Source organism: Somniosus microcephalus, chromosome 8 (genome assembly GCF_052327205.1).
Source record: "Somniosus microcephalus isolate GS21.2 chromosome 8, FLI_Smic_1.0, whole genome shotgun sequence".
NCBI lineage: Eukaryota > Metazoa > Chordata > Chondrichthyes > Squaliformes > Somniosidae > Somniosus > Somniosus microcephalus.
In genome coordinates this window covers 186,298,352-186,308,992 of record NC_140994.1, presented here as the reverse complement: position 1 = coordinate 186,308,992, position 10,641 = coordinate 186,298,352, and the positions used below count along the sequence as shown (strand labels likewise).

General features: G+C 47.5%; 1 protein-coding gene across 1 annotated transcript; it reads right to left on the bottom strand.

The window, feature by feature from the left end:
* Positions 1–4,685: 4,685 nt before the first annotated feature.
* Positions 4,686–7,278, bottom strand: LOC147113964 (uncharacterized). Its single transcript, XM_085996175.1, has 3 exons — positions 7,219–7,278; positions 6,328–6,487; positions 4,686–6,215 (listed from the first exon to the last, which is right to left on the bottom strand). The coding sequence occupies exons 1-3, from the start codon at positions 7,276–7,278 to the stop codon at positions 5,374–5,376; spliced, it is 1,062 nt and encodes a 353-aa protein (XP_085852301.1). The 3' UTR covers positions 4,686–5,373.
* Positions 7,279–10,641: the final 3,363 nt, after the last annotated feature.

The window sequence follows — 10,641 nt, the reverse complement described above, 5'->3', positions numbered from 1 at the left end:
CATACATACTTTCAGAAGCTCCACGATAAGAAATATCTTCCTCCGCAGCCTCTGGAGCAACTGTACCCATGCTTTTTTCATGTGTAAGTTGTAAGGACTTGACCTCACTGAAAGCAGTAATGAAAGCGGCGAATTATACTGCGCACGCGCTGCCTGTGCAGTCGCACGCGTTCTGCCTCTGAACCCCTTCGTTCAGAGGACAGGAAATGCCGGTTTTCCCCAAAAGCACTGTGCATGCTGAAAACCGGCATTTCATCCGGCCAGATGCGTAAGTACCCCGACCGTACTCGCGCAGTTGGAAGGGAATTACTGGGCCAACATTTTACATGTCAATAAAATGAAAAATTTAACAATTGCACGACTTGCCCCCTCGCATCTGCGACTGAGGGTCCAAGGAGGTGCATTGCGCAGGAGGTCATCATCGTACGTATCCTCACACTGTTCCCTTTGGGGAACTGTATGAAGTGGTGGAAGGATTTATGGCCATGATTAACGCTCATTCCGTGACCGTAACCATCTTTGAACCAGCCATTAGGGTGGTTAGTCCTATGGCGGGAGGGTTTTACAGGCTCCCACAACCCATCTGAGAGGGGGGGGGCCACCAACACCCACGGACGCAAGTATCCCGCTGGATGTCCACCCAGAATTTAAAGTTGGAACTCCGACTCCACTTGCCGGGACTGTCTGGAGTGGGGTTCAAAACCCTACTCCTTCTGGCCCAGCGGCGGGGATGCTTACTGCTACGCAAAAGGCCCACTCCGCACAAAAGGTGACACCCATATGTTTCCTGTGCCTTTTCCCTCCCCGTGACTGGAGCCCTATGCTGCCATTTCACGTTGCTAATCGGATTGGGCCTTTGTCATAGCGGTAGGATCCCCGCCGCTGGGCCAGATCAGGGTAGGGTTTCGAACCCCGCTCCAGACAGTCCCGGCAAGTGGAGTCGGAGCTCCGGCTCTAAATTCTGGGTTGACATCCAGTGGGATATTTGCGTCCGTGGGTGTGGGTGGCCCCCCCTCCTTGTATAGCTTGTGGGAGCCCGTAAAACCCTCCCGCCATAGGACTAACCGCCCTAATGCCTGGTTCAAAGATGGTTACGGTCACGGAATGAGCGTTAATCATGGCCATAAATCCTTCCAGCACTTCATACAGTTCCCCAAAGGGAACAGTGTGAAGACACGTATGACGATGACATTGCTGAATAAATAAATGGAATTTAAAAAATTCTTTTAGGGCTTTTAAAAGTCTTTAAATTGCTTTAATTCTGTTTAAAACTACTTCAGATTACTCAAAATAATGTAAACATTTTAAAAAGTTTATAAAAGTTACCAAAATCTTCAAAAAACTTCCAAAAACCTATTTAAACTGCTGCCTTGCATGTAAAAATGCTTAGCAGCTTGACAGAAACATTGGGGGCGTGTCCAGTGAAACTGAGGCCTCAAGGGGCGTGTCTCACTTGCACTGCACGCTCCTGGCTTCGCGCTGGCTGCACCCCTGGGCGGCGTGACGTCATACGCTGCCCGGGATTCTTCTTCTGGAAACACCAATTCCAGGCGTCCCTGGAGCTGATCGGCAGTAGCGCGGGGTAAGTGCAGAAACGGTGCTGCAAGCCCCGTTCACCAATTTCTGGCCCATTATATTTTAAAATGTCTTAAATGGCAGGTAACAGGCCCATCGCTGGTTTGGAATTACCTCCAATGTTTTGAATGTCCTGCTGATCTCGTTATCTAGTCCTGGGTGCTGTTCTCATGAATATGAAATTGTCCCCTTTTGTCTGGGGCAACATTTTGATGGCCTCTGTCTCCAGGCTGATCTTGACTAGATCTGCATCTAATCCATATGCATATGTGTGGGTCTGGTTTCGTTTACTCAGAAACGGCTTCCAGAACTTACTGTGGGTTGAATCCACAAATCTGTCTGAGGTGGCACAGGAACCATTTTAAAGTGTACCATTAAGCTGGTCACATGGTATGGTGGCCATTTTGTATGCCCCTTTTTCTGGGCTTCTTTTATAACAGTCTTTAAAATCATGGCCTCTTCTGCCATTTGACCCATATTAATACAACGTCCAATTTTGTAGATCCTACACTACCCCCTGATGATACTGTAACTTGCTTGAAGTATCATAAATCTGGGTGAGCAAAATTTTCTGACTTTCCACAATCTAACCATCCCCAGTATTTACCTATCTATGACCCCACGACACACGCATTTCCCATTTCAGAAAAATCTAGTGTATATTAAGCATCTATAAATGGCAATGCCTTGGGGTTAAACATCTAACAACTTACTTCCAGGTGTGGAGGGGGTCCTTATACCCCTACATCACCTAGTGCATACACATTACCTTCTAATAATAACATCACATCTAATAAAACTTCAATCAGAAAATAAAGTACATACACGAAAAATTCAAGAATACATGAATACATATCAAAAATAATACAGAGGAGGGAGGGAAAACTTTAACTTTATACAAGCAGCAAAATCTAAATGGGTGTCTCTTCTTCTACCCGCTCATAATGCTCCCTCCATTCCCCTCTATTCCCATACTTTTGCGAATGTTTGACCTTTTTACAGTGTACAAACAGTAAAAAAACTACAATGACAACCTGGCACACTACAAGAATGTGGGAGGCTATCCTAATCCAGGAAGGGACTTCTATATTAGTGAACAGGTCCCACCACGGTGGGGTCACTATATCCAATGGGCCAGAAATTCGCGGCCAAAGGCGTGAGTGCGGTCGGGGTACTCACGCATCTGGCCGTTGGAAATGCCGGCGTTCAGCATGAACAGCGCATGCGGGGAACGCCGGCATTTCCAGACCTCGAGCGCGTGCGACTGCACAGGCAGCGCTTGCGCAGTGAACTTCGTAGATTTCATTCATGAAATCCGTGAGGGTAAGTCCTCACAAGTTACACTTGAAAAAAGCAAGTGTAAAGTGGTTCATTGGCTGCGGAGGAAGAAACATTTTATCGTGGAGCTTCTGAAAGTCTTCTATTTCTGTTTGGGAAAGGGAGGAAACTTATTTTAAGAAAGGCTGAGGTAAGTTAAAACTTTTTTTTTTGTTTAAAACGGTTTTTCATTACTGTAGTTAGAACGAGCAATTGTTGTGGCTGTGGGCAAGGCCTCATTGAATTTTTTTTCCTAAAATGTTACATTTATTTTTAAAATAATGAAATGCTTACAGAATGAAATATCATTAATATTTAGTAAGTATGTATGTATGATTGTATGTATGTCTGCATATATTCCATTTAGGATGTGCATTTCTGTATGTTTTCCTTTCAGTGAATAAGATGTAGGTCTGTGATATTCATCAGGCGGGAAGGATGTGTTTGCAAGCCGTAAAAGCATGCTTCCTGGCATAGCCAGAGTTGATGTTATAGGCACTCAGTTTATTAAAAGAAGTGTAACAACTATTTCCATTTACTCCGTACAGGTACGTCTGTGTGAGGAGTAGTCCTGTGAGCGAGGAAAATGCCCTGTTGTAGAAATTTAGCCCTGATGCTACTTCTGCATTTGCTGCAAAGAAATAGGAATGCCAGGGAACAACGTGGAAGATTGAGGAACGAGGAACGTCTCCTGATCAGAAGGAACAACTACCCACCAAACAGAGTTTACAGGGAGAGGCGATCATTTGAAATGCTGTCCGAGGAGTTGTGTATCAGGCGGCTGCGCTTCAGTAAAGAGGCAATTGGTCGACTATGTGACATGTTGAAGGCAGACTTGGAGCCACGCTCGAACATCCACACTGCCTTGTCAGTGAACATGAAGGTAACCACAGCATTGAACTTCTTTGCAAGTGGATCATTTCAAGCAGGCACCGGTGACATAACCAACATCTCCAAGAATGCTGCGAGGGTCTGCATTCATCAGGTCACAGCAGCCATTTGCCGTAGGATTTCAGATTTCATTCATTATGGCTTGTCAACTCGACATCAGAAGGAGATGGCCTTAGCTTTCTATCGCATTGCTGGATTCCCCAAATTGATTGGGGCCGTCGATGGAACACATATTGCACTGAAGTCACCCAAGGATGCACCTGTGACATTCATTAACAGGAAGGGGTATCATTCATTGAATGTAATGATATTATGTGATGCGCACCTGAGGATCCTAAACGTTAACTCTGGACACCGGGGAAGTAATCATGACTCCTTTGTCCTCCGGAACTCTAAATTGTATGATTCTCTAAAGAAATTGCCTACAGGATCTGCATGGATACTGGGCGACAAGGGCTACCCGCTAAAACCATGGCTGATGACCCCCTACCGCAATACCATTAATCAGTCTCAGGAGAGATACAACCATGCACATGTGACTACACATCAAGTGGTGGAGAGGACAATAGGAGTTCTGAAATCACGCTTCCGGTGCCTGGATAGGTCAGGGGGGACCTTGCAGTACTCTCACCAGAGAGTGTCAAGGATTGTGCTGGCCTGCTGTGCTTTGCACAACCTTGCCCTGCAGGAAGGACTGACCCTTAACAATGAGGAACAGCTGCCTCTTGAAGTGGAGGATGAAGGCGATGGCAATGTGCATGCTGCCAGGCCTCATGGAGAGGAACCAAGTGCCGCCGAATGTAAGGCTGCTCGCGAAGTGCTGGTAGCCAACACCTTCACGTGGTAGTTATGCCCTGTACCTAACCCTCCCCCCGCAAGGCAAAGACAGAAGCAGACACATATTAAAGTGCAACATTGACCTTTTATTGCATAATAAAAAACTCTTCACATTCAGTTTCAATGTATAAAGTGAATAACTTGTAAATTTTAAGTAACTTTTATGAACGTAAAAAAAAATTTATGGACAGGAACAGTGAGGAAGTGTTACTGGAAAGAATTCGTCGTTACTTGTCTTTCTTCGTTCAAGGATGTTAATGACCTACTTAATGCAATTTAAAAATGTTAATGTTAACAGTTTTTAAATCACTTTGTAAACAGGTTTAACTATTTGTGTTTGATTCGTAGTGATATAACAAAAATAAAGATGCTAACTACCTCTTTCAACGTTTTCAAACATGTGCAAAATGGTGACTGTTAAAAAATAAAGTGTAAACATTTTACAGTAATTTTTACCTCCTTACTGCAATACAAACATTCAAAGTGCAAACTAGCTATTTCACAATTTTGTAACATTTGTTGTAAAAGTTTTTGAAGTTAAATAAATGTTTAAATTCTTTCAACATTGCTTACTGGGTGTCCTTTCCTTCATAAAAAAACACTTGAATTTAAATATGTAATTAAAAATTTAACATTTAAATAAAGTGAAAAATATAACATTTTAACGATTTGCCAACTGGCCTGTATGACTGAGGGTTGAAGGTGGCAGAGTGAGTGAGCTGAAAGTGACACTCTAACGTTTCCTGCGCCTTTTCAGTACCCGTGACTGGAGCCCTTCAGATCTACTCTACTTCCAATGGCCCTGTCAGATTGATCCTGCTCTTCAGCAGCGGCTTGAGGAAAGGGTTGATGCTGAGGCATTTCTACGCTGCCCTGCATCATGACTGGCGCAGCTGCTTGCTCCTGGGACCAAAGTTGCTCTGCACTGTGACCTGGGGAGGGCATTTGTGCTGGAATCAGCGTTATGCCAGTAGTGTTAGATACAAGCGAATTAAGCATTGCAATCATAGTTTCATTAAGTATCGCCAACTGTGAGGATATCTGATTAAGAGAATTATCATTAAGCATCACCAAATGTGAAGATATCTGATGAAGACAATTATCCAACTGCGATATCTTTGTAAGATAATTATCATTAAGCACCCCAAACTGCGATGATATCTGATTTAGTGTAATGCCAACATTCTCCATTCCCTGCCTGAAATGGTCTCTATCATCTACTTCCTTCTCAGTGAGAGAGCTCAGCAATTGGCTTAAACCTACAATATCTTGCTGGTCATCTTGCAGGTGCTGCTGTGCCTCAGCTACTCCCACCTGCACTGAAGTGTCCATTTGGTGTCTGCCTGTGGAGCTACAGTCATCATTGACTAGCACAGAGCCACAAGGGCCAGGAGATGGTGAGATAGTGGCCACCGACACAGGGTCTGTACACTCCTGCTGCACTTGCTGACATAGGACAGGTTGCTCCTGTTCCTCAACCACCTCAGCCACCTCAGTAACTGCTGCCATTGCATCAGAAAAACCTTCCCCAATGCCCTCTGTGGCCGCTGACTCCACGCACTGCTCATCCCGTGTGTGAGAGGTACTCGGTCCAGCTGTGGGAAGGAAGCAGAAAACATTTGCTAAGTTAAAGCACGATGTGCCACATCACAGATATTCAGCACACACCTAACCTTATTTAACATATGGCTGCCCAGGCCAACTCACATTGAGGGTCAGAAATGCCTGTTTCAGATGCATCCGCGGGGCGATTGCTAGCAAATTCGTACATCTGCTGGACCCGTTCCTCATGTTCAGTCAAAACCCTCAGCATGGCAACACCACCTCCTGCGAGTGTGCGTTCCCTGGAGTTGTGAGCACTTTTACTCTGAAATTGAAGCATAAATAAGAGAATCACACAGCTGCATTTCTGACATGGGACAGCGAAGGCTTTGAAGACTGGGCTGGGTGTTTCTTTACATCTTTCATTGAAGTTTTACAGCTACTAGCAATGCAATCAAGATAACAGAACATTAGGTATCCTTGAGATGGCCCCAAAGCCATAAAGTTTTATTGCTACCTCAGGTGACTTTACCAAGAAGTAAATTGACTGCTGTAAAAGAAAGCCTTTATAGATCTGGCTAACTTAAATTCTAAGCAATGTTACAGTACACTTTAGTTATAACTGCACAAACCCTGACAGATCGGAGAATGTCACTTAATTTCTTGCGGCATTGTTCCGCTGTACATGGAATGGTGGAGGTCGCGCTGACAGCTTCTGCAACTTCCGACCACGCTGCCGTCTGAACTTTTTGCGGGGCTCTCGACTGCTCATTCCCAATGATGCGCAGGCGCCTTGCCTCCACCTCGTTGAGGAGATTGCTGAGGTCATCATCAGTGAAGTTCTGACTTCTTTTAATCACGTTAATTGTGCTAATTCCAGCCATTTCACTTTGCAAATTAACTGCAAAGAATTAATAGAATGTTTTCAAGGCTTTAAAAATTGCTTAAATAGCTTCAATTGTCTTTAAAACTATGTAAGAGTCATCAAAATCATTTAAATGTTTTTAAAATTTTATAAAAGTTCACAAAACATTCATAAAATAGCAGATAACTTACTTTCCCTGCAGCTGTGTAACTCCAAAGTCCTGTGCAGCTGATCGGAGAGATTGGGGGCATGTCCTGCTGCAATGAGACCTTAAGGGGCGTGTCTCACTTGCACTGCACACTCCTGGCTTCGCGCTGGCTGCACTCCTGGGCGGTGTGACGTCATACGCTGCCCGGGATTCTTCTTTCAGTTTCAGCAAGTGCAGGCGTCCCTGGAACTGATCGGCAGGAGCGCGGGGTAAGTGCAAATACGGGGCTTGCACACGCTGCAAGCCCCGTTCTGGAATTTCTGGCCCAATATGTCTGCCCCCATCTCTAAAGTCTTCTGCTCCAGTGTGTAGAAGTGTTTCTGTGAAACAACAACGGCTTTTAATATCTTGGTGAGGTGTTCAGGGAGAGGGGGAATGATATATCCAAAATGTGCAACGAATTGCTGCAAATCGGTGAAATTCCCTTTCACAGTGATGTGAACAGTGGAAGGTTCAGGAATGGGGACAATTCACTCTTGGGCCACTTGAACTTCTGCCCTGGGCTTGAAACAGAAGCTACTGTCACTGACCGGACACCAACCGTGCTGTCCATGCTGGTAGTGGGGCGCTGCATTGGTGACACAGTATGTCCCACCTCCTATATGTGCCACGTGCGGGGGCACATGGCCTTGTGCCATTGCCTCCATGGTGCAATTTATAGGCTTCGCGCCAGCAGTTCTGAACCCGCACTGTGGTTTTGAATGGGCATTCAAGTGCTGGGGACACAGGATGATGTGTGCTCCCCGGCTCCGGCACCCCGAGAGGTCGGTACCCGTTATTGCATGCTCCCATCGAATGACGTAAGGTGGGACCCCCGTGTAACGAATGTGCGCACCCCCCTGAATGACTCCAATGTTCTCCACCCTGTATACCGGGGCGGGTTTGGCTGTCTTTCCCATCACCGGCATTCTTACCACTATACCCATAATGGTGTGATTAGACCGTCCACAGTCCACTGGGACTGGGTAGGCCTCTGAAGCTAGTCTGAGCTGGCACGGACTCAATATATTCTCAAAAGGGTGGAGGGCTGCGAGGTGCTTGTTGCTGATCCAGGAGGGGACTAAGCCTTGTTTTAAATCCTCCAGATTACTGCGGCGCTCGCCCAGTAACCACGCCCCGTATAGCACACAAGCTTCGTTCCGCGCAGCCTGATCGGACGCATTCTGATCCTCCCTAATGAGAGCATTTACCGTTCTGGCGTGTTTCTCCAGCTCAGCTATTATCTCTTTTAAGTGTAGTGTCATGGTCTGGTCCTCATGTAACTCAGAACCCACTACCTTATTCTCATCAGTCAGTATCTTTCTTAGCTGTGTTTTTAAACCATTGATCTGAGTTTGCAGCTCCACGTCATCCAGTGTGTTGATGACGGAAGTTCCTGTATTACAAGCTGTGAAAATATCATTTACTGCACCCCTTCTTTGTCTCCCTACTCTGTCCAAGACCTCATGTGGTGTGGTGTACAATTCGGCTCTGTCGACATCGGCAAAGTCGAATTCGTAAAACTGTTTAAACATGTTTGTTAACAGGACCTGGTATAATTGCTTCGTTTCCCTGGGGCACTACGCTGGCAATCTTACCTCGGCGAGGTTTAAAATCACCGAAGCCACCGCGTAGTGGACCCCTTGGTACAGTCACTGACCTGTGGGTACCAATACCAATCCATTCCCGGGTCCCTTTGTCGTGGTGGGGCACCCTTCCTTGAGGCCTTTAGCTACTGGAATTGTGGGCAGGGGCTTGCGGGGTCGGGTGATGAGCTCAGTGGCGTTTACTGGGATCTGAGAGTATGGGACTCCGCACGCCCGTGTGCTGACGTCCACCTCATTCCTTGTCCAGCATCCTGCCACTGCCTTTGGAAAAAGATGGAGACACCTGTGGGGCAAGCGCGTTCTGAACCCCACATATAGATGTAGATCCCCTCATCTGGTTCCCACCATTTGTCCCAACAGACACTCAACCCCCCATGTGTTCCCGTTATTGTCCGATGGGTGTTATTACCCAATCTCTCCCACTCCACAGTGGAGTTCTTCATGGTGCTGCTCAACTTGCGCAGCCACCACTAACGGTCCAAAGGTACATGTCCGTTGCAAACAAGGCAAATCTTCTTGCCCACGGTGACGCTGATCCTGGGTGCAATGATCCGCACCCTGGGGCGCATCAGAGACGTTTCTCTGTATGCAAACCCCGTCTGGCTGGAGTATTCAGAAGAGTTCGACCCCAGCCAGCCTGGCCAGCTCCCTTCATGGAAGTAGGTAGCAGTCTCTTCAGCGTCCCGTGAGCCAGTTCCGTCAGTCGCGATGGGGCCTCTATTTCCAGAGCACCCATAAATGGTGGAGTCCTTGGTGCGGCCCCGATAGGCCCAGCTCCATCCGACCATCGTGAACGCGATGAGGATCCCTCTCATCTTTCTTCTGGTTCCTGCAACAAATCACACAATACAGCCAGGATCCTGAGAGAGTCTGGCTTAGGTGACGGCATGATCGGGTCTTTCGACCTCGATCCCAAACAACACACATACTGGGCAGATTTAAAACTACTTAAACACTAATCACTTTAATATTTACACACCTTAAACTTAAACTTAAACTAAACTTATGTACAGCGCCGCCCGTCCCCGGCCGGCTTGCCTAATCTCTGATCAGACTGCAGCTTGCCGCTCCCTGTGGCGGGGCTGCAGTGACCTGTGGCTCTGGTTCCCCACAGCCTTTCGCTGCTAAACGGGGGCTGTGTTTTTTCATGGATTTCTGAAGTCGGCGTTTGCTGGGAGTGGGGGACTCGGGCCAAGGTTTTACAGGCTGAGGCGTTTGAGTCGACCTGCGAAAAGGTACTTTGGGCGTGGCTCCCTTAGCGAGTGGACCTTCGGCTGGGACCTTAGCTCTCACAGCCCGTGGCTCTTCCACGACTGTAGGCTTCAGCTCCGTCCCCTCAGGCTCTGCCCCTTTGGGACTTGGGCAGGCTCCCTTGGCGAGTGGACCTTCGGGTGGGACTTCAGCTCTCACAGCCCGTGGCTCTTCCACGACTGTGGGCTTCGGCTCCCTCCCCTCAGGCTCCGCCCCTTCGGGAATTGGGCCTGTGGCAGACGGCTCCTCCTCACCTGTCCCTACGGGTGGAGGATCTCTGCCCCCAATTTCTACCTCCCCCACCTCGAGTCGAGGGCGGGATCTCCGTCCTCCGACTCCACCTCTTCCAGAATCGTATCGAGGGCGGGACCTTGTTGTTCGGGTCCCTCCTCGTCCGAGTCCCAGGCCATCGGAGAAAGCTCCCCCAAGATGGGCGGGACCTCTTCTCCTTCCAAGCAGGCTACAATGCCAGCTTGTGTGGTCTGTGACTCATCGCGCGCCTCAGGCTGAGGGTCTTTATCCTCAGACCTGGCTTCGGTTGTTGATGTTCTTGCACCCGGTTTAAACAG

Excerpts from the sequence above, each read along its gene's own strand:
- LOC147113964 (XM_085996175.1), bottom strand. The coding sequence starts at position 7,278 with ATGCCCCCAATCTCTCCGATCAGCTGCACAGGACTTTGGAGTTACACA. Across the intron at positions 6,488-7,218 it reads GTTACACAGCTGCAGGGAAA|AGTAAAAGTGCTCACAACTC; the intron begins GTAAGTTATCTG and ends CTTCAATTTCAG. Across the intron at positions 6,216-6,327 it reads AGGCATTTCTGACCCTCAAT|CTGGACCGAGTACCTCTCAC; the intron begins GTGAGTTGGCCT and ends TCCTTCCCACAG.